General features: G+C 57.4%; 1 protein-coding gene across 1 annotated transcript in view; it reads left to right on the top strand.

Moving 5' to 3' along the window:
• Positions 1 to 23,507, top strand: part of Atp2b2 (ATPase plasma membrane Ca2+ transporting 2) — a 59,623-nt gene that overhangs the window by 19,463 nt on the left and 16,653 nt on the right. The window contains exons 6-15 of the mRNA XM_042679909.1: positions 335 to 367; positions 1,412 to 1,471; positions 6,481 to 6,522; positions 7,299 to 7,457; positions 9,768 to 9,982; positions 13,548 to 13,790; positions 17,907 to 18,148; positions 18,675 to 18,909; positions 23,025 to 23,204; positions 23,379 to 23,466. Of these exons, the coding sequence (XP_042535843.1) occupies positions 335 to 367; positions 1,412 to 1,471; positions 6,481 to 6,522; positions 7,299 to 7,457; positions 9,768 to 9,982; positions 13,548 to 13,790; positions 17,907 to 18,148; positions 18,675 to 18,909; positions 23,025 to 23,204; positions 23,379 to 23,466 (1,497 nt within the window). The remainder of the gene's footprint in view (positions 1 to 334; positions 368 to 1,411; positions 1,472 to 6,480; positions 6,523 to 7,298; positions 7,458 to 9,767; positions 9,983 to 13,547; positions 13,791 to 17,906; positions 18,149 to 18,674; positions 18,910 to 23,024; positions 23,205 to 23,378; positions 23,467 to 23,507) is intronic.

The raw sequence follows: 23,507 nt of genomic DNA, 5'->3' as shown, positions 1-23,507 counted from the left end.
CGGTCCAGCCCCATGTCTGAAAACCCAGGATGAAGGTAGGTCTCAACAACCCCAGGAGTCTGTTCAGGGTCCCTCGCTAGACACGCACCCGTGAGGCAGGGCGCGGGGGGCCTTGGCTTCCTGTGGGGAGAGGAAGTGGGGTACCACCCGAAAGACAACTCAGTCAGGGCTGGGCCTCCCCCTGCCCCATACCTCAGCCAGCTAGAGAGGTCACGTAGAGCCTGCCAACCGCGCCTTCCCATCTCCTGTGTGTGTGCGTGCGTGTGCGTGCGTGTGCGCAGAAGACATGGGCATGTGTGCTTCTTCATTAACATGTCTCAAAATCATCACACAGGTGTGCAGAAGGGGGATGGCGTTCAGCTACCAGGTACAGTAAGACCCCCCCACCCGGGCGAGGGGCCGGGGGAGTCAGCTGCAGCCTTAGCACCAGGCCTGACACCAGACCAGTCACACACCCTGACGAGGCCACAGCCCGCTGGGCTCTCCGTCCCGCACCCCCCCACAGATGCCCCTCTGTGCCCCTTGTACCGTGCCAGGGGGGCAGGACTGGCCAGCTCCCCTCTCTGCCCTTCCATGACTTCACTCCATGGCCAACGTCAAGTAGCCATCTGCCCACCGGCCTCCGCCTGGCCACACCACAGCACCTCTGCACCCCACAGAGCCCCCCAAACCCCCCCCCCGCACATGGCCGACCTGCTCACCAGTCCCTCCTCCTCCCCCTCCTCCTCCCCCTCCTCCCTTCCTCCTCCTCCTCCTCCTCCTCCCCCTCCCCCTCCTCCTGCTCCTCCCCCTCCCCCTCCCCCTACTCCCCCTCCCCCTCCCCCTCCTCCCCCTCCCCTTCCCCCCCTCCTCCTCCTGCAGAAAAAGCAAGCAGGGGCAGACATGCCGCCCCTGCCATCTCATCTCAGTCTTTGATAAACACCTTCCCGGTGTCTTTGAGGTGGCCTTCTCGGCAGCGGCAGCGGCTGATCCCACGTGGAGGCTGGTTGGAGGAGGAGGACGGGCCACAGGCAGAGGCCTGATCTTAGCCTCCAGCACGCAGCACCCCTCTAGGACACCCCAACCCCGCACTGGTGCCCACTGCCCCCCCCACTCACAGAACTCTGGGTGTTGATTCCCCCGCGGTCCCGCCTCTGTGGACAGCTGGACCCCGTGGCCCAGCTGGGGGCTCCACCTGACCGGCTGGGCTAGCAGGGCTGAGAGAGCCCCCCAAATTAAAATGCCATCCTCCTGAGCCCCTCTCGTGCTCCATGCTTGGTGCTGAACACCCCTCACATCTCCATGGGAGCATTTCCCCCCCCCGCCCCCCCGCATTGGCGTTTCTTCATTTCCAGTAGAGATATTCTTTGCGTCTCTGTCCTTGTGGCTCCCTCCATTGTGACGCTCATTTTCCATCCCTCCCACCCCACAGCGGCAGACGGTGCGGCAGCTGCCAATGCTGCCGATAGCGCAAATGCCAGCCTAGTCAATGGTACGTCTCCAGGGCCAGCCCTCCAGCCGGGGCGGGGGGCCTGTCCTCCTCCACCCCAGCTCCGGCCTTTCTCTCCTTGGATGACCTTGGATGGGCGTGGGTCACCCTGGGTCACTCTGTCCCCCACGTGGTGGACAGGCACTTAAGAGAGGAGCCATGGCCGGTCAGGACATCAACTCCAGGCCTGCTGGTCACTACCAAAAAGGCTCCGTGTGGGCCTTGGATACCCCACCCCCTCCCCCAGGGGCACCAACCGTGGGACATGGCTTGGGCCTCATATTTAGCCCCCCAAAAGTACAGTCCTGCCAGACCTGGCCCTCTCCTAAGCACCTTCCGGCCCCGCTTTGGGCAGGTGGCCCGGGGTAGGGGGAGGGGTCAGGACCTGAGCTGAAGCCTGTCTCTGGGCCCTGCACCAAGCACCCCGCCTCTGATCCAGTCCCAGGAGGCAGCAGGGCCCCCGCCAGGCTTCACCTCCTCAGCCTGGCCCACAGCATGGCCGAGCCACTGGTTTCCGGGTCTTTCTCTGCCCTCTCCCCCTCCCCCATGGATCACAAGGGCAGTGGTGTGCTCAGACTCAGGCAGGTTCTGTCGTGCACATGTAGCTGGTGTTTCTGGCTGTTTGCTGTGCTGAAGCGTCTGTGGGTCTGCATTCTCACTGCCCCTTGTTGGGGGGGGGGGGGCGGGCGTGGGGTCTGCCCGCAGCCTGGGGTCTTCAGCATACACTTCTCTTGCACGGGCAGGGCTGAGGTTACACCCACCAGCCTGAGCCGCCAGCTGGGAGCTCTCCCCGCTCGAGAAAGACTTCCGTGGGCTCAAGTTCTACCCTGTCCCCAGGCTAGGGAACAAGATGGTGGCAGGCCGTGCCTGGAGGGGTGAGAGCCCGAAGGAGCCAAGGGAGAGACAGAAGGATTCTCCCTTCATCCTTGCAGATCAGTCTCTAGCTGCAGGTTTTTCTCTCGTTCTACCATCTCTCCTGTAAAACCCGCAGACTCTGGTCAGCCCTGCCCTCCCCCCCCCCCCACCCCAACCCCTGGCTGAGATACACCGCGGCATGAACGCCAGGGGCTGCCCACGGCGCTCCTGCTCACGGGTGCTGGTTCAGAAAGAGGAAGGGGACGTGAGGGCTGGGAGAAGCATCATGGGGCAGAGAGTGGACAGAGAGAATCAGCATGGACAAAGCCACTGCTGGGGAAGAAGGAACAGCCAGGAACTGGCACCTTTGCCCAGGGAGTAGCAGGCAGATGCCAACCATCCTGACCAGTGCCAGGAGAAGGGGGGGCGGGGAGAGGTTTTACTTCCGAAACTACTACCAGAAACCCGCAGCCACCCAGAAAACACACATCTTCTCCTGGGTGTCAGGTACCATTGCAAGCCTTCTGTGCTCTCCCCGTCATGCGATCCTTGGAACAGCCCCCTGCCTAAGTTTCCTTACCCCTACTTTAAAGATGAGGAGACTGGGGCTCGAGGAGATCAAGGCATTAGTCCAAGTTCCAACACGGGAGAGTAGCAGTCAGGATTTGAACTCAGAACCCAGATCTAGCCACAGGCAAAGTGTGTACTTCTCCTGTTGATCTCAACCCTCCTCCTTCCCCCATACCATGGACTGTATCTTGTAAATTTCACAAGGAAACGAAGAAGCTATCCCCCCTAAGAAAATGACCCCGTGGTTAACGAGGAGTATCGTGTGGGGAGTAAGGCTGTGGTGAGCACCTGTAATCTCAGCACTCAGGAGTCTGAGGTGGGAAGATGGGGTTTGAGACCAGCCTGGGGCATATAACGAGACCCTGTCTTACAGAAGCCACGGCTGGGGGCGTAGCACAGCGGCAGAGCACCGATCATGTGTAAGGCGTTGGGTTCCAGCCCAACACTGACCTCCCCCCCCAAAAAAAAGTTTGAGAACCGCTGGACAGTGAATCGGTCTCTGCCTTGCCACAGAAGTCGTGAGACCCTGGAACGTGCTGTTTGTTGTACAGTGCGCAGTGATGAGAAGAGGCTTCTCGGGCTATTTTGGCAGAGGGGCCTTGCCCCAGTGGGTTTGCTGTGCCCCATAGTTTTGCTCTTGGGGGTGGGGGGATGGGAGTGCTCTAAGCCATCCACACTGAGATGTGATTGGACCACCCAGAATCCCCGCGTTCCCCGCCCCCCCATCAGAAATCCATGTCTGACTCCGCCCCCTGCCAGTCCTGTGGGAATCTGAATTCTAACCAATTGTCGGCAGGAGGGAACCTGATGGCATTTCACCTGTCTTCTGAACTAAATCTTGATAACGTAGATAACAAGGAGAAAAGACATGGCGGGTGGCCATGATTTCCCCACCTCCCCACCCCACCCCCAACTCTGCTCTCCCAAGATCACCTGGACAAGGTGGATGGGTCCTCTCTCATCTGGGAGACGTCGCCATGGTGATTTTAGTATGTGTCTATTTACTCATATGTCACGGCTCTAATCAGGCTTGATGGCGGAGTCACGTGGGACTCCTGATGTTGGTTCACACAGCACAGGGCTCTTCCTAGCACCCGTGCGGTTGGCATTGTATCCGAGAGGGAAGAGAGGCACAGCTCCTAGTCTCCTCCCTAGGTGTCTGTTCTCCAAAGCTTGTCTCCCAGGGAACCCCCCCCGCCCGGAACCTAGGCGCACACCTAGGCGCCTCATGCCCACAGCCCTCGTCATACGCAGAGAACTAGCCCCTCTCGAGCAGCCATGGAGGGCACCAGAGGCAGAGATCGGACTCCAGGCCCCTCATCCTGAATCATATCCCCGGGTCCCACGTGGGGCCACAGCTGGGTGTCCCACACAGAGCAGGGCCAGGCAGGCACCAAATTGGCAGAGAAGAGCCCTAAATAAGTCCCTCGCTTCTGACAAACCAGGCCATCTGCACTGAAGCGCTCCCACAACGGCTCCCTTCCTCCAACATACGCGCTCCTGATGATCTTTCTGGTAATAAAAGAGTAAATTGCTAGCTGGGTCTAGTAGGCTTGCGCACATCTGACGATATGCAGAACAAGCAGAGGCCCTTGGAGCCCTCTAAGCAAGAGTACTGACGCCCAGTCCTCCGTGCCCCTTAGCCTAGCTAGTGGAATAACTTTAAGAAATAAAAAGTAATCATAAAAATGTTTTTTTTTATTTGCTCTAAAAACAAAACAGAAGTTTTCTCTCTGTTGTCTTTTAATCCAGTGACAGAATTTCCTGATAGAGCAGCGGTGGCTTTCTCTTTCAGTGCTAGGGTGGGCCGCTGACCTACATAATGGGGGGCACTGGAAACAGCACTGACCAGAAGCCAGGCTGGGGTCCCCAGCAATCACGTCTCCCCACGGAGTCACTGAAAAAGTGGGTGAGAGTGGCAGGCTGGGATTCGGAGAATCAAGCTACATCCGAACCTCCCGGTGCCTCGGTTTCCCCGTCAGTATACTGACAGCATTGACCTTGCAGGTGGCCAAAAGCTGAGCCAGGAGTGTGGTTAGAATGGGAAGGGTAGATCCATTCCTCTCCCCGCTGTCCCGATGGGGCCCCAAGTCCCCGCCGTACCCCCTTGATGCCCTACACTGGGCTCAGTAGATGAGACCTGCACAGACAGCCTTCAGGCCAGCTCTCCACTTTCCCACTAAGACCCAGACAGACCGCCACCCTCTCCGAGCCTCAGTTTCCCTGTAAAAGAGTATCCTCCAGCCTTTGCCAGGGAAGCTATGGTGAAGGAGCACTAGATCATCATGGAGACTGCATGGGCCGGGCATCCATGGGCTTGGCGGTGGCTGTGCACGGACAGCCCGGCTTCTTAGGCCTCTCCTCCATGCCAAGCCGGAGACCCAGCTCTGGGTGGGTCCCGCAGGCCTGGTGTGTGGGTGAGCACAGGTGAAGGCCGTGGCTCAGGAGAGGTGGTGAACATCTGAGCCTCCAGTGCTGGCCGAGGCTAGGGAGGAGGCCACAGGCAGCCCGATGACCTGTGGGAGGCCCAGACCCAGCACCTCCCCTGCACAAGGCAGCATTTGGGCCTGCTGTGGGGAGGGGGCCCAGGGGGCTCCCAGACCCACCCGAGCCTGTCTACTGCGGCCTGAGACAGTGCTTCCCCCTGGAATCAGGGCATGACCAGGAGGCTCCCAGACACCTCAGGAGGCCCCTCCACTCTGCTTGCTTTCAAGGGTGCTGGCAGGGGGTCAGCCCTCAGAAAGAGGAGGAGAAAGGAGAAATCCCCACCCCCACTGCGGAGCCAGAGGGCAGGTCCTCCCTCCCCCTCCCTCCCTCCCTCCCTCCATCTCTCTTCTGTCTGTCTCTGTCTCTCTCTGTCTCTGTCTCTGTCTCTTCCCCCACCCTCATTTTCTTTTACTGGAAAAAACAGAGGATGTAGCTGAGCCAAGTTTTCCATTCCTCAAACACAGTAACCAAGCTAGCCATAAAAGCCCTAATTGGGGCCTGGGATTTTTTTTTTCCTTCCAGCAGACTCAGCTCCCTTTCAGCTTCATACCTAGTCCTTTATTCTCTAAGAAATTATGAAATTATTTCAACAGAAATCCTCTCGCAAACAGGCTCCGGTGACTCACGCCTGTGATTCTAGCTCCTCAGGAGGCTGAGATCTGAGGATCACGGTTCAAAGCCAGCCCAGCAGGAAAATCTGTGAGACTCTTATCTCCAATTAACCACACACACACACACACCAAAAAAAAAAAAACTGAAAGTGGAGCTGTGGCTCAAGTGAAAAAAAAAAATAAATAAAGAACACAGGGCCCTGAGTTCAAGCCCCAGTATCGGAAGGAAAGAAGGGAGGGAGGGACGGAGGAAAAGGGAGGGAGGGAGAGAGGACCTTTCTTCTGCATCCTCTAGAGAATCAAGAGCCACTTAGCAGCCCGGAGGCTAATTCCATCAGACTGGCCCTTATTCGGGGCCTCCTCCGTGGACCCCAGTAGCCCAGCCCTTCTTCCATCTGTGCTGTGAAAGTCCGTAGCCTGTTGCGTCTTGGTGATGACCAACCTGTCCTGTCTGTTCTCTGTTGTCTGTTAAAATTCTTTGTCGTGTAGGTAAAATGCAGGATGGCAATGTGGACAGCAACCAGAGCAAAGGTAACCTTCTGTACTGACCGCACTGAGTCCTCTCAGCCGCACCTGCGTGGCCGGCGCCTTGTGGGGGTGTGGGGGGCTGTGACTCTGGTGGTGCAGGGCCAGATTCACAGGTGTCCCCGCCGAGCTGGGGGCCCCCTCCAGGCTGGCGTCTGCTGAGCCTCTGCCCATTTGGTGGAGGTTGGGAAGCTGGTCCTTTGAGACCGGTATAGAGGGAGAAGGGCTATCCAGTCTGTCCAAAAAGGACCCAGGCCCTCCTTCTATCCCGTGCTGACAAGCCCTTGCTGGCTGGAAGTGGGAACTCGGTGCCCGTGCCAGGCACAGCCATGCCCGCAGACACCACTTTTTCCTCTTAAACTTAGTCCCTTCTGTCATCCCAACCACCAGGCCCCTGGGGCACAATGGGAAGCCCCACCCTCTGTCTTGTCTGAGCGTGGAAAGGCCGAGGGGCCCTTTGGGGTTGGATCTGTGGGCCTAGGCAGACCCCAAGAGGACCCAGCTTCTTCTAGGAATCAGGGTGAGGCCCCATGAGTCCAGGCTGTGTCCCCGATTCCCGGTGCCAGGCGATGGACGCCTCTGGGAGCCAGATCCCGCTGAATGGGACACATCCCATCCCAGCTTCTGTGCCGGCCATGCGGGGCTCACACGGGGAAGTGGGACCCTCCTCCCCTCCCCCACCGGGCAGGCAGCGTGGCCCCAACGTCCCCCACCTGCGGGCTGACCTGCGTGCGTGTCTGTGTCTGTATGCACACATGCGTGCTCTCCCCTCTCCCCTGCAGCCAAGCAACAGGATGGGGCGGCCGCCATGGAGATGCAGCCCCTGAAAAGCGCGGAGGGCGGCGACGCCGATGACAAGAAGAAGGCCAATATGCACAAGAAGGAGAAATCGGTGCTGCAGGGCAAGCTCACCAAGCTGGCTGTGCAGATCGGCAAGGCGGGTGAGTGGGCCACGGGCGGAGAGGCTGCACCGTGCGCACAGGAGCCAGTCGGGTCCTGTATACAGCGGACACTCAGCACTCAGCTCAGCGAAACGCCTGGCCCTGATGGCAGGCAGCAGGTGCTGAGTTCTGGCTACGGCTACAAGGACGCTGGAGACTTGGTTGGCTCCGGGCCTCCGTCTCCTCCTCGTGGGTCTCGGGATGTGTGGTCTGCACCGGCAGGGCTCTGGGCACACCGGGCACGTGTTTACTTGGCCCCTGCAGGGTTGCAGAGGGGCAGGTGCTGAAGGCCTGGAGTTCCAGGCAGGCCTGGACTTCATTCTGAGGGCATTGGGATTCACGGGAGAGAAGGGAAGAGCAGGGGCGGACGAGTGCTTTATAATGACCATCTAGTCTGGACGGGAGGTGGAAGGCAGCGCCAGGAGCCCATGGAGAAAGCCTTACCTGGATCCCAGAGACACAATCCAAGCTTCCCAACTGAGGTGGCAGCTGCAGGTGACGGCTGGGCGGGCCGTGACAGCCCCAGCCACGGAGCTGAGCCCAGCTGCAGGGTGTACCCCGGCCGCCCGGGCGCCCAGCCCCGGCCTCCCCTCCCGGCTGAGGAGATGGCGCCCTCAAGGCCTCCCCAGCTGGCCGCTCACCGCTCCGTGGCCGTCTCCCAGCTCTAATTATAGACACCACGGCGCGGGGAAAGGAAGCAAATTATAGGCCTGGTTGTCTATATTTAAACTTGGGGGGCTGGTGACAGCGCCTGGCTGCTGGGTGCTTGGCTTCCCGCCCCTGCCACCGACAGGCAGGGAGAGAAGCCGGGGCTGAGGCTCCACCGCTGGAGGGGGGTGGGGGCGACAGGCCCGGGAATTCCTCCATCCCACCCGGCAGCGCCCCCCTCGCGGGAGAGAAGAGGTGCCGACCCTCTGTGACCTTCACCGTCCTCACGCCCCCCTCCCCACCTCACCCCACCCAGAACGGGGTTCCTGGCTCCCTTCCTGCCCCCTCCTTTGGCTGAATTCCCGAAGGCAGAGCTGGGGTGGGGACAGGGGCAGCCCCGGGGTGAGGGCTGCCACTCAGGGACAGAGCAGCCACAGGTCCCTCAGAGTTCCAGACACTCCTCGATCCCTCGAGACCTCTGGGCCTGCTTGGTGGGGCTGCGGCCTGCACCACGCCCTGAACACAGGCACTAGCCAGCCTTGGCGTTTGGGGATACAGACACCTGCGCAAGTGAGCGACCCAGGGGAGCCCGGGCGGGTCACCAGCTGTAGCCCAGCCACGGTGTCTCCCTGGCCGGTGGCCCTCCCTGCCCAAGCCTCCATTTCCTCATCCGAAAATCCAGGACCCCTGGTCTCCCCACTAGCACCTCCTCCCCAAAGCCTTCCTGCCCAGGACCTGTCACGGGGGCCCTGAGACTGTTTGTGGTGTGAATGAATAAAGTGATGGGCGCTTCACCTCACCGCACACAGCTCTACACCCACAACCACACACGTGTGTACGTGTGTGTGTGTGTGTGTGTGTGTGTGTGTGTGTGTGTACTGGGGCTTGAACTCAGGGCCTGAGAGCTATCCCTGAGATCATCCTCTGGTACTCCACCACTTGAGCCATACCTCCACTTCCAGCTTTTTGCTGGTTAATTGTAGATGAGTCTTACCGAGGCTGACTTCAGACTAGAATCAGATCTCAACTTCCTGAGGATTGCAGGCATGAGCCACCAGTGTCTGGCTTGCACAGTTGGTTTTTTTCTCTGTGTGTGTGTGTGTGTATATGTGTGTGTGTGAGAGTGTGTGCGCACAGGTGTGCTCCAGTGTTAGTCCTGGACTTGAGCTCAGGGCCTAGGTGTTGTCCCTGAGCTTTTTCTCTCAAAGATAGCACTCTATCTCTCTGAGCCACAGCACCACTTCTGGTTTTCTGGTGGTTAATTGGAGATAAGAGTCTCTTGGACTTTCCTGCCCAGGCTGGCTTTGAACTGTGATCCTCAGGTCTCAGCCTCCTGAGTTGCTAGGATCACAGGCGTGAGCCACGGGCACCCGGCCATCTCACAGGGTCCTCATGCCCCGTGCAGTCCTTCAGCTCCTATTTCTGGATGGCCTGCACTGCCCTAGGCACTTGGCACGCATTTCCACATGGTGAGGTTGGCAAAGCCGCATGAAGGAAGCCCGTGTGCCCATTGCTCAGAAAAGGAGGCTGAGGCTCCCTGAGGACCAAGGGCTTGCTCTGGGTACAAGGAATCAGCAGGGCTATGAGGGGAGCTGGGGTCAAGCCGGCACCTGCCCCGCCCCTCCGCTGGAGCCCCCTGAGCGGCTTGTCCCTGTGTTGTAGGTCTGGTGATGTCGGCCATCACCGTCATCATCCTGGTTCTGTACTTCACCGTGGACACCTTTGTGGTCAACAAGAAGCCGTGGCTGGCCGAGTGCACGCCGGTGTACGTGCAGTACTTCGTCAAGTTCTTCATCATCGGCGTGACGGTGCTGGTGGTGGCCGTGCCCGAGGGCCTTCCGCTGGCCGTCACCATCTCGCTGGCCTACTCGGTGAAGGTGAGAGCGCGGAGCGCAGGACGCAGCCAGGGGCAGGGATGCAGGGGGTGCTGGGTAATGCTTCTGGCCAAGGAGGTAAAGCGGGGGGGGGGGGGGGGGGCAGGGACGCAGGGGGTGCTGGGTAATGCTTCTGGCCAAGGAGGTAAAGCGGGGGGGTGGGGGGGGCAGGGACGCAGGGGGTGCTGGGTAATGCTTCTGGCCAAGGAGGTAAAGCGGGGGGGGGGGGGGGGGCAGGGACGCAGGGGGTGCTGGGTAATGCTTCTGGCCAAGGAGGTAAAGCGGGGAGGGGGGGCGGGGGGGCAGGGACGCAGGGGGTGCTGGGTAATGCTTCTGGCCAAGGAGGTAAAGCAGGGAGGGGGGGCGGGGGGGCAGGGATGCAGGGGGTGCTGGGTAATGCTTCTGGCCAAGGAGGTAAAGCGGGGAGGGGGGGCGGGGGGGCAGGGATGCAGGGGGTGCTGGGTAATGCTTCTGGCCAAGGAGGTAAAGCGGGGGGGGGGGGGCGCAGGGGGACAGGGAGCCAGGGATGCAGGGGGTGCTGGGTAATGCTTCTGGCCAAGGAGGTAAAGCCGGGGGTGGGGGGCGGGGGGGCAGGGATGCAGGGGGTGCTGGGTAATGCTTCTGGCCAAGGAGGTAAAGCCGGGGGGCGGGGGGAGCCAGGAAGGAGGCTTCCAGCTTTTCTGGTGCTTAATTTGGAGATGAGTCTCACAGACTTTCCTGCTCAGGCTGGCTTTGAACTATGATCCTCAGATCTCAGCCTCCTGAGTAGCTAGGATGACAGGTGTGAGCCTCCGGCGCCCAGCTTAGAAAGTCTGGTTTTAGGGGAACCCCTCCCCTCCGATACAGGCTGAAAAATGAAGGGGTTTTGCCTGCAGGTCACTGGAGCGCTGGGGAAGGTCGGGGCTGGGCCTCTCCTGAATGCTGGCCTGTGGACACAACCCACCTCCGCCTGCCAAGGCAGTCGGTGCTCCTCCACTGCGCCCCTCGTGGGTCACCCCAGGCCCTCCCACCCCCCTCGTCTGCTCCCTTTGCTCTGGGGTTCCCCCACCTTCAAGGGCAGGGGCTTGAGAGCTCCCCTTTCCCAGGGTTCAATGCCAGGTGGTCCCTACAGGGTGAGGTACAGGCGTGGTTGTGTGTGTGTGTGTGTGTGTGTGTGTGTGTGTGTGTGTGTGTGTGTGTGTTCTGAGGAGCTGGCAGGGCCGCCCAGGCACAGCAAGCATCAGTTTGCACACTGGAATTTGGACTGTGTCCTCTGGTGTAATTTCATACAGAGAGATCTCCCGGCGGCTGCCAGCGAGCGGCAGCTCAGCGTAAGAGATACCCACTCGTCGCCACCCTGTTTTAGGATCCTCGAATAAACTCCATCTCCCAGTGCCAAGCCCAAGGAGCTCACGGCGCAAAGCTCCCTGGCACCGGGGCCCAGCGGGGGCCACCCTGGCGGGGGGGTGAGAGGCGCCTGCCCCAGGGTTCTCCTGGAGCTGGGAGGGGGAAGGGACAGACGCTGTGAGCCTCTGCCCTCTGCACATTGTGTCTCTGGCATCTGCCACCTTTGTTTGTCACAGCTCACGTTACTGGTGTGGCCACCTGATCAATTTGTAGTGCCAGGGCGAAGGAGGCTGCTCTTCCTCCCCGAGCCTGGCCCTGGAGCCGCCTCAGAGGATACAGCTGTGGGCAGTTGGGTCACGCTGCCCAGCAGAGGCAAAATGCAAGCCACAAGTGTTGCCTTCAATCCCCCAGAACCACCTTCTTCAACAAGTAAGAAGGAACAGGAGCCAGGAGCCAGTGGCTCACGCCTGTCATCCTAGCTACTCAGGAGGCTGAGATCTGAGGATCATGGTTCAAAGCCAGCCTGGGCAGCAAAGTCCATGAGACTCTGATCTCCAATAAACCACTACAAAAACCAGAAGTGGCACTGTGGCTTAGGTGGTAGAGAGCTAGCCTTGAGCTGAAGAGCTGAGGGACAGCGCCCAGGCCCAGAGTTCAAGCCCCACAACCAACAAAAAAATAAAGAAAGAAGAAATAGGAGATATTAACTTTAACACCATTTACTTAACCAATTCAACATATAACCAATATAAACATAATAGAGATTTTCCCCCCTTTGGCAGCACTGGGGTTTGAACTCAGGGCCTAGCGCTTCTCAGCAGCCGCTCTACCACGTGAGCCGCGCTTCCAGCCCCATTTTCCGTTGGTTATTTTCAGGATGTTTATGCACAGAGCGGCCTAGGCTGCCAGCCTCTCACTTGTGCTTCCTGGGTCCCAGGGGATGACAGACAGACGCCACCACACTAGCCATCGGTTGAAATGGAGTCTCACACACTTTTATACCTGGCCTTGAAACGACAGTCTACTGATCTCGGTCTCCCAAGTAGCTAGGATTTCAGGAGTGAGCCACAACACCCGGCTTTGTACTCCTCATGTCTCCTAGTTACAGAGAGTCATCATGAGGAACAAGGATACAGGAAATCAAATCCCTAATCACACACTAGGAGTCCATCTGATTCCCCGGGTAGCAGCTTTCATGTCTCCCTGGTCAGGTGGGGCCAGCGTTGTCAGGAACCTGCCTGAGAATTGCTCGATTTGCATTCCTTATTTGAGGACCTAGAAGCAGTTAGGAATGGGAAGCAGGGCCAAGGAGAAAAAGAGGCATAAATAAATAGCCAGGCACCAGTAGCTCATGTCTGTCATCTAGCTACTCAGGAGGCTGAGATCTGAGGATCCCAGTTCAAAGCCAACCTGGGCAGGAAAGTCTGTGGGACTCTTATCTCCAATAAACTACCAGAAAACCAGAAGTAGAGCTGTGGCTCAAATGGTAGGATGCTCGCCTTGAGCTGAAGAGCTCAGGGACAACAAGCACCCTGTGTTCAAGCCCCACAACTGACCAAAAGAAGTCAATAAAAGTCTGAAGTCCCATCCCTCAAGAGATAATAACACGGATTTGATATCTTTCCAGTTATTTTCCTGTATCTATAAACATGTATATAGCCCAGCAAAAGATTGTCTCATTTGAGAAAAACCCATAGCCAAATGTGAAAGAGTTGTGTTGAGTGGAAAACAAGGTATTTGAAGTGATCAGGGAACACTCAACCTTTGTGTGTCAGTGTGTGTATCTGTGTATGTGCACACTCACACGTGCGTGTGAACACATACATGCATGTGCATACATCAGTACCAGGGCTTAAACTCAAGGCCTTGAGCTTTTGCTCGGCTTTCTTGCTCACGACTGGCACTCTTACACTTGAGCCATGGCTCCACTTCTGGCTCTCTGCTGATTTCTTAGAGGTAACAGTCTGGCAGATTTGGCCTCAAACCATGATCCTCAGATCTCAGCCTCCCAGATAGCCAGGATTACAGGCATGAGTCACCAGCACGTGCCCGGCTTCCGACCTTGATTTTTACCTTTCCCACTCTTTTCTCCATAAAGAATATAGATTACTTCTGCAGCACGAATCAATCCGTTCCGAATGATAAAGCAGAACAGACGGGTGCACACCTGAACCCCCCGCCCCCCAAGCCCAGGTGCTAGCGGCTGCTCCTCCATCATCCTCTCCCCTTCCTCTCCCCCCAGAAAATGATGAAAGACAACAACCTGGTGCGACACCTGGACGCCTGCGAGACCATGGGCAATGCCACCGCCATCTGCTCGGACAAGACAGGCACGCTCACCACCAACCGCATGACGGTGGTGCAGGCCTATGTGGGCGATGTCCACTACAAAGAGATCCCAGAGCCCAGCGCCATCAATGCCAAGACCCTGGAGCTGCTGGTCAACGCCATAGCCATCAACAGCGCCTACACCACCAAGATCTTGGTAAGTGGTGCCCATCCACTACCTCTGCCAGGGGTCACGGCCGCCCACAGGGGGGGACACGGAAGTCCGCAGCCTGAGTCATGTGACTGGCACCTTCAACTAGAGTCTGAGCTCATCACCTAATAAGCAACCCATTTCTCTTTGATTTACTATTAATGTGGTTGTAATGGTGGTGTGACCAAATAGAAAAGGTTATTGATCATTATTACTATTGATTCTGTGACTAGAGTGGTATCTGGCAGTTTGGGGATTTGAACTCATGACCTTGCTAGGTGGAGGCTCTACCACTTGAACCATTCCCTGAGTAGGGTCTTGCTTTTGCCCAAGGACCTGCTTGGACTGGGATCCTCCTACTTCTGCTTTCTGTGTAGCTGGGATTTTAGGCATGTGCCATCACACCCTGCTTGGTCTTTGGGACAGGGTCCTGCTTTTTTATGCTGCTGCCCTGGACTGTAATTCCCTGTTTGTGCTCTCTGCCATGGCTGGAGTGACAGCATCGTATCACCACCTAGCTTTTTCTGTTGAGATCCAATCTCACTAACATTTTCCGCAGGCTGGCCTATCTCCACCTCCCAAGTAGCTGAGATTACCAAGCCACTGAATATTATCTTTAAATCCTACCATTGAGCCCCCCAAAAAAACACCTTGTTGCTGATTGCTTTTGCTACATCTCAAACCATTCCAAACTTGGTGTCTCAAAACACCTATGTGCGGATGGTCTTACACAGCCTGGGGTTCCCAGTCCACTGAGTCAACCAACCATGGGTCAGAAGTATTCAGAAAAACTGGTGGCTCACGCCTATCATCCTAGCTACTCAGGAGGCTGAGATCTGAGCATCACGGTTCAAAGCCAGCCCAGGCAGGAAAGTCCGTGAGACTCTTATCTCCAATGAACAACAAAAACTGGAAGTGGCTCTGTGGCTCTAACAGCAGAGTGCTCGCCTTGAGCTGCAGAGCTGAGGGACAGCGCCCAGGCCCAGCATTCAAGCCCCATGACGGACCAAAACACAAACAAACAAACAAAAAAAAGAGGCTAAATCTAAGGATCAAGCATCAAAGCCAGCCCAGACAGACGGATCTGGCAGATTCTTCTCCCCCAGGGATGGTCAGCTCTCAGCCCTCTGGATGAGCTAGGAGTGTAGGCGTGAGCCACCGCTGCTTCATAGCAACCTTTCCTGTAGAGTGAGGAGAAACTATCTGGTATGTATTGTGGATTCCAGTCTGGCGTTCTTCAGCCCATCATCCTTTGATCTTAGCTGTCACTCACAGATCTCATTTTCAATACGTGGCCTGTGGCTACACCGGACACTGGTGAAGGGCTGAGCTCTTGGGCCTGGAACTGTACTGGCTATGGCTCTGAGGTGGATGGGTGCTTGGGGCAGCCGCAGGTCCGGCCCTGCCCTCCCAGGGCCCCATCCCCTCCCTCCCCACAGCCCAGCACAATAGCAGCACCTCAACTGCTTCACAGCGTGGGAGCCGGGATGGAAGACTCCGAGGAATTGCACAGCCACAGCACCAACCTTGGAGTCTGTCGTGATAAAAAAAGCCAAGAGAGAAAAGCGGGTGTGGGCCGGGCGGGAGCGGCCTGCTTAGTAACGCGAGCTCAGAGCTCAGGCTCACGGAGACAAATTGAATGACGGAGAGACAGCTCTGCCATTTGCCACTATGAATTGTTCGAAATCCTTTTAGAGGAAAATTAAAATAATTCACGGAGGGTAATAAAATGCTGGGTGTTCTGCAGGCCTGACTGCGCAGCTCTCTTGGGCAAAGAAGTAATTAGGCATTTTGAGTTAAGTCCTCCTGTGTTGTCATTTTCTTTGGGGTGAGGGGAGCTATTGTAGAAAAGGCATAAAACTCTGGAAAGCACCAGAAAGTTAATTATTCAATTGAGTATGTGTATTTGTGTTTAAGTACAGCACACGGCCTACAATAGAGGCAGAGGCAGGCCCTTGACATTCCGTCCACCCACCCCACCCCCAAGAAAACAGAAAGCCGTGACAACAGAAAGCTGGGACAAAGCTCCTGCCCGCAATGGTCAGAGCACTTGGAGCTGGAGCCGGGCGCTGGTGGCTCACACCTGTCACCCCAGCCACACAGGCTGAGATCTGAGGATCTCGGTTCAAAGCCAGCCGGGGCCCGAAAGTCCGTGAGACTCTCATCTCCAATTAATCACCAAAAAAAGAGAGAAATGGAGCTGCGGCTCAAGAGGTAGAGCGCTCGCCTTGAGCACAAAAGCTCAGGGCCAGGGCACGGTCCCCGGGGTCAAGCTCCAGGACCGGCACAAGGAAAAAAAAATCCTAGAAGTCGGGAGCCAGCCGAGCCACTGGGTGCTGAGACCTCCGTCAACGTGACCGGGAGAGCTGATCTCTAACCTGTCCTCCTCCTCCCTGCCCGGCTCCCTGTGGACCTGTGTGTAGGCGGCCCGGGGAGTAGGAGGCTGATCTGAGGCCCATGCCGTGCGTGGGGTAGCGAGGACGCGGGCCTGCTTATTGCTATTTCTGCCTCATCAACGTCTCTCCAGGCTCGGGGTTAACTCTGGCAGCAATTCCCACCCCCACGCCACCCACGCCCGCTGGCTGCAAATTAAGTGTACGCGTGGGTGGGCTTGCTGAGTGCAAAAGCCAGCTTCCCACAGTGTCACACTGTGGTTCCACACACAGCGCGCGCTGGAGATGACACAGCGGACGGGGGGTGGAGCCCAGCGGCACAGCGCCTGCCCCGCGTGCCAAGGACCTGGGCTTGATTTCCTACAAGAAAACAAGACAGAGACAGAGAACCCATGAGTGGCCGCCAGAGCCAGCAAGGGAGGTAACCGTGGTGTGAAGAGCAGCCCGGGGACCCTGGTGGCAAGCCGTCCTCTGTCTCCACCTTGGCAGAAGTCTAGGAATCTGAGCCTGGTGCCATTCGAAAGAACTAAAAATGGGTGCAGTGGCTCACACCTGTAATCCTAGCTACTTGGAAGACTTAGATTAGGAGAATCGGGGTTTCAGGGCAGCCCAGGCCAAAAGAAAAAAGAAAAAAAAGTTCACAAGACATCTCCACCAATAAAGCCTGGGCATTGTGGTGCAGGCCGCCATCCGACTACACAGGAAGCGCTAATCGGAGGACAGTGGTCCAGGCCTGTGTGAATGATAAACAAAAGGGGCATTCAAAAAATAACTGAGGCAGAAAGGCTTGGGGCTATGGCTCAAATGGTAGGAGTGCCTGTCTAACAAGTACAAGGCCCTGAGTTCAAACCCCAGAACCCCCAAAAGAAAAGTGTGGAACAGATATGGTATGATGTCAAGGCTGTGCACAGTAGAGCTAGGCATTGTGGTGCATGACGGTAATCCCAGCTTCTCAGAAGGCAGAGGTAGGAATCAAGGTCCAAAAAGGGCTGGAAGTGCCGGGCGCTGGTGGCTCACGCCTGTAATCCTAGCTACTCGGGAGGCTGAGCACTGAGGATCACGGTTCAAAGCCAGCCTGAACAGGAAAGTCTGTGAGACTCTTTTTTTTTTGGGGGGGGGTCCGGTCATGGGGTCTGAACTCTGGGCCTGGGCGCTGTCCCTCAGCTCTTCGGCTCAAGGCTAGTGCTCTACCACTTGAGCCACAGCACCACTTCCGGCTTTTTTCTTTTTGCTTATGTGGTGCTGAGGAATCGAACCCAGGGCTTCATGCATGCAAGGCAAGCGCTGTACCACTGAACCACCTTCCCACCCCACCCACCCACAGTGAGACTCTTATCTCCAATAAACCACTAGAAAACCAGAAGTGGCGCTGTGGCTCAAGCGGTAGAGCGCTAGACTTGAGCTGAAGAGCACAGGGACAGCGCCCAAGCCCAGAGTTCAAGCCCCATGACTGACTAAAAAAAAAAAAAAAAGAGCTGGAAGTGAGGCTGTGGTGGTAGAGCACTTACTAGGCTAAACCCCAGCGTTGCCACAGTAAAAAGATTCTGCACAGCAGGCATCCAGCTATGTCCTGTATCGCTAAGCCTTCTGGTTGGAAACGTCATCTTTCTTGCAAAGCTGGTCTTGCGTAGTGATTTGCATCCAAGGCCAGGCACAGGAGAGGCCCTGGGGACAGGAGTTCCACTGAGGTCCTGCCCCCTGCGAGCCACACCCCTGCGTCTCTCCACAGCCGCCAGAGAAGGAGGGTGCCCTACCCCGGCAGGTGGGCAACAAGACAGAGTGCGGCCTGCTGGGCTTTGTGCTGGACCTGAAGCAGGACTACGAGCCGGTGCGCAACCAGATGCCGGAGGAGAAGCTGTACAAGGTGTACACCTTCAACTCCGTGCGCAAGTCCATGAGCACCATCGTCAAGATGCCGGATGACAGCTTCCGCATGTACAGCAAGGGCGCTTCCGAGATTGTGCTCAAAAAGTGAGTGGCCCGGCCGGCTCCCAAGGCTCGTGCCCAGCACGCTAGCTCCTCAGGTGACAACTGTGGTCCTGGAAATAAGCCTGGAGAGCTGCGCGGGTCACTGCCCCTCGCTGGGCCTCAGTTTCCCCACTTGTGTATTGGAGGGGCTGGTGGAGGGCACGGGTTCTCCACCCTGGCTGTGTCTTGGAATCACCCTCCGGAGCTTCTTTACCAAACCCCCGAGTCCTGGGCTTAGCCCAGCCAGGTTGGGGCCCTGGATGAGGATGAGGCTCACGCCTGGTGTTTAAGTGGCCCCCTTTAGGGCTCTGCGGGTTGGGGCCACTTTTCTAGAAGAGTAGTACCTGTCACGTTCCACAGGGGGGCGCTCTCACTCCGTAGCCTAGGCAGAGAGCAAAGGGAGGCCACCTGCTTCCACCCCAGGCTGGGGCTCCAGGCCTACTGGATGTACTGAGGCATTGTGGGACCCGTGACCCGCTGGAGATGGGGCCCTGGACCAGACCTTCTTCCTCTCCACCCTCCTCCCCAGGTGCTGCAAAATCCTCAGTGGGGCGGGCGAGCCCCGCGTCTTCCGGCCGCGAGACCGGGACGAGATGGTGAAGAAGGTGATCGAGCCCATGGCCTGCGACGGGCTCCGTACGATCTGCGTGGCCTACCGCGACTTCCCCAGCAGCCCGGAGCCCGACTGGGACAATGAGAGCGACATCCTGAGTGACCTCACCTGCATCTGCGTGGTGGGCATCGAGGACCCCGTGCGGCCCGAGGTAGGCGGCGGCCACGGGGCCGAGCGCCCACGGCCGGCTGCGTGACTGGGACAAGTCACCTGCCCTCTCTGAGCCTCAGGTCCCCATGCAAGGCCCCCGGGGACCACTTCTCCCACACACAACAAAGATCAGCATGGGGCCCGCTTGACATGCGTCCGCTCAGAAGGACAGGACGGACCCCATAACCCCCGGGTACTTATTGCCCTTGGGTGGTGGCCTCTGTGAGCTGTCCCCTGGTCATCTGAGGCTGGGGACAGGCATAGGGGGCACCCTGCCTTAGAAGCCCTGCCACAGGACCTTGGAGCTCCTAGGACAAGTCCCATGCTGTGTGTGTGTGTGTGTGTGTGTGTGTGTGTGTGTGTGTGTGTGTGTGTGCGCGTGTGTATGTGTGTGTGTGTGCATGTGTACCCTAGTACCAAGGCTTGAACTCAGGCACTGTCCCTTAGACTTTTTTTCCGCTGGTGCTCTACTATTTGAGCCACAGTTACACTTCCAGCTTTTAACGGTTAGTTGATAAGAGTCTCTCAGAATTCCCTGCCTGGGCTGGTTTTGCGCGGCAATCCTCAGATCCCTCCTCCCGACTGACTACAATCACGGGCGTGAGCCACCCGCCGGCGCCCCGGTTCAGACGCGCACTTAGAGGCTGTCAGCTGTGTTTGAGAGCAGTGACTTACCGGAGTGAAGGCAGAGACAGGGGACCCGAACCCTCATGCTCTCCCTGCTGCCCCTCCCTCATGGGTGGCCTCAGTTTCCCATCTGCCAAGGGTGAATCACTCCATTGCTTTCTCCCCTCGAGTCCACCACATGCATCATCTGATGCCAGGACACACTAAACACTCACCATCCCCCACTGCACCCCCCCCCCCAAGACTTCCTAGAAGCCAGTGGGAGCTGGCGTGGATAAAAGCATCAGGAGAGCAGCGGTCTGGGACTCGCTGGGCTGGCCGGGGGTGTTTCGAGCCCACAGACAACGGCTGTCACCCAAAACAACAGATGTTTCGAAGCCTTTATTTCATGAAAATAGGAAGTGTCCATTTCCTTGGATGTTTTTCCTTCAGTGAGAAATATTTAGGATAATTTTAGCAAAAGAAGCTACTTTAAAAAAAAACAACCTTAATGATGATTTTATTTGTAATGGGGAGTATGCTTCAACCAGACTGATACCCAAGGTTTGAGTCTTCCGGGGTCCCCAGGGCCCAGAGCAGGCAAATGCCCCGTGGCTTCTTGGTTGAATGCATGAATGAGGGAGCGGGGAAAGTCCTGACAGACTTGGGGGGGCCAGAACAGCCCCAGGAGCGCACGGCACGGCACGGAGAAGCTGAGTACGACGCTCAGACACATGGAGCGGCTCAGGGAGGGAGGGCATTCCAGAAGGATCAGAATGGGCCAAGGAGAGGAACTAGGTAAGAATGTGTGTTCGTCAGCGTCCCAGTACTGTAACAAAACGCCTGAGGCATCCACTCATGTAGAAGGAAGGCCACCTCGACTGGCAGTGTCCGAGGTTCCCGCGCATGGTCAGTTGGTCCCATTACTCTTGGGCCTGCCCCGGGGAGACGCACCACGGTAGGGAGCAGAGCTGAGACTCAGGTCGTGGCTAGGAAGTGAATGGCAGGGCCAGGAGGCCCCAGCCTCCTTGGACCTATTGTTGGGGTCTGGAAAGAGCCTTCCTGCACTTCAGCTCAGGTCCACAAGACACGGGCCACCTCTGCCGGGGCGCCGCGAGGCTCACAGAAGCAGACAGGTGGAGGGAGCAGGACTTGAAGTGTGGAGAAGCCCATTCACCTACTTCATGCCAGCTACTCCGCGTCTGTGAGCTGGGCCCAGCGCTGCTGAAGGACAGGGCAGCGCTGACAGTTCTCTGAAAACGGACACACGTTCCCTGGGGGTCCCAGAGAAGGAGTGTAGTTTGTTTGTTCCCAAGGTGCTTGGGGTCTTGGACGTAGAAGGAACTTTACACCATGAGACTCAGGCCCTGGGCACTCCGAGGTAGATGCCACCTCTCCTTGCACACCTCAGGGGACGGCCTGCTCCCTCCCTCCACGGTCTGTGGAGGAAGCCTCATTTATCCTTTTATGTAGCCTGTCATCTTTTTTCTTTTTCATTTTGTGTGTGTCAGTCCTGGGGCTTGAACTCAGTACCTCACTTGCTCAGCTTTTACACTCATGGCCGGAGCCATGCCTCCAGTTACAGGGTTTTTTTTTTGCTGGTTTATTGGAGATAAGAGTCTCCTGGACTTTCCTGCCTGGACTGGCTTTGAACCTCAATCCTCAGATCTCAGCCTCTTGAGTGGCTAGGGTGACAGGCGTGAGCCACCAGAACCCATAGCATAGCTGTGCCTTTTTTTTTCTTCGAGACAGGGTCTCACTATGTAGCTCAGTCTGGCCTTGAACTCGCAATGCCCCGTGCTGAATGCTGGGGTTACAGGCATACACTAGCATACGTGGCTCAGACCTGTCCCCTGGTATGGAGCCAGGGTCACATACAGGTGGAAACAAGTGGCTCTGGGGACACGCACGTGTACACACACACACACACACACACACACACACCTGAATGCTGTTCCCTGGGAGCTCGTGCCTTCCTTTGCCCGTCAAGGGTGGCTGGGCTCAGGGGTCCGGGTCCCCTCTTGGAAGCCTCAGGCGGCTAGAGGCCAGGGTAGGGGGAAGAACGGGGGAGAGGCTGGGTGGAGACCCTGCTGGAGGAGGCCGCTGCGGGGGGCCGATGAACGGTAGGTGTCTGCCACTGTTCCAATAGGACTGCTGTGACTCCCCAATCCAGGATGATTTGATTTAGGATTTTTCCACATCACGAGGACACAAAAACAATACACATCCATGGAAACCGTCTTCCAGTTTCCCACTTGGATCTCTTCCCAGCCAGCAATACTGGGCACCAGCCCTTCCCTCCACAGCTCCCACCAGCCTCAGGATCTTGAGGGGAAATAGCACCCGCCTTATGGGGAAAGCTGATGGTGTTTTCACGCACCAGTTCATTGGTGGGTGGAGGGGAGTCTGTACCCCCAACCAACTCAAACAATAGAAATTGTCCCTTGGCCCTGGAGGCCGGAAGTTCCTCTGAAATCAAGCTGTGGGCAGGGCTGGTTCCTCAGAAAGCTGTGGTAGAGGGAGGGTTGGGGCCTCCCTCCCGGCCCCTTAGGGTGTGCTGGCCATCCTGTGGTGTCCTGGTGTGTAGGAGCATCCTCTGATCTCTTCCTTCATGGTCCTGGGGCGTCTCCTTGCCCAAATCTCTGTTCATAATGATACCAGACATGCTGGCGCCACCATCCTCTTCTCCCATGAGGTACGCTCACAGCATGGGGCTCAGGTCTCGGGGTGCCATTCATTCCAGCCAGTCCCAGGACGGGTGTGGGAGCAGCTCAATGAGCAGGGACTTAGGCCTCTGCCTTGGTCTCTGTTCTGCTTGTCAGCGCCTGTGGGTCAGGATCGCTCCACTGTTCCATCTGCGTTCTGCAGGAAGGGCTGGCCCACTCAGGCCCAGTCTCCACGTCTTAATTTCTGGGTGGGGCTTGCTACCTTCGGATTGGCTGGGCTGGGTCTGATCTGACCTGATTGGCCCAGACACCAGTCTGTCATTACAGTCAGAGGCGGCTAGAGGCATCTTTACTCTCAGTGCAATGGCCTATTTTCATACAGCTTTGTTGTTTTATTTCTTCTAACCAACGTTACATTCTATAAACAAAATGTACTTCACTGTAAATGTCCCCAAATAAAGAAACCTGATTTATCATGGAGTTTGTAGACGAAGCCAGGACACGTTATGTAAATGTTCTCCATGTTCACCAGGGTGCTTATGGGGTCTTTTCAAAATCTTTGCCCAAGCCAAGATAGCTGAGAGTTTCAGGATAGACTATCGTGGTCAGGGGGCCATGGCTGCCACAACTCTGCTAATTCTGAGACCCATGAGATTTAATCCGGTGCTGTCATTGATTGCTAATGCCTGCCATGGGCATGGAATGGAGGCAGTGACCCCGGGTTAGTTATCCAGTCTCCTTTCCCAGGGTCCACCTGGAAGAAGGGCTCCCTCTGGAATCCCTGAAGGCGGGGAGGGCCTGCCCGAGGGGGTGCCCTCCTCATGGCTCCGGCCCTCCTGTGCAGGTCCCGGAAGCCATCCGCAAGTGCCAGAGGGCAGGCATCACGGTCCGCATGGTCACGGGCGACAATATCAACACGGCTCGGGCCATCGCCATCAAGTGTGGCATCATCCATCCTGGGGAGGACTTCCTGTGTCTGGAGGGCAAAGAGTTCAACCGGAGGATCCGGAACGAGAAGGGGGAGGTGCGTGCATGCGTGCGCACCGGCGTGGGGGCTCCGCCAGGCGCGGGGGCCTGGTCCAGAGACCAGTCAGCATGCCTCCAAGCGCCCAGTGACTGCACGGATCCCCTCCCCCACCCTGAGCCTCGGGTCCCCCTTCCGACCGCGCTGACCCGTCCCCTCCCCTGTCCCCTCCAGGTTGAGCAGGAGCGAATCGACAAGATCTGGCCAAAGCTGAGGGTACTGGCTCGCTCCTCCCCCACTGACAAGCACACCTTGGTCAAAGGTAAGATGGGGGGAGGGGTAAGAGGCCAGTCACAGCCCCCC

This window comes from Dipodomys spectabilis, unplaced genomic scaffold, assembly GCF_019054845.1.
Source record: "Dipodomys spectabilis isolate Male_0828 unplaced genomic scaffold, ASM1905484v1 ptg000054l, whole genome shotgun sequence".
Classification (NCBI taxonomy): domain Eukaryota; kingdom Metazoa; phylum Chordata; class Mammalia; order Rodentia; family Heteromyidae; genus Dipodomys; species Dipodomys spectabilis.
The sequence above is the reverse complement of the archived record's forward strand: the minus strand, read 5'-3'. Positions and strand labels throughout refer to the sequence as shown.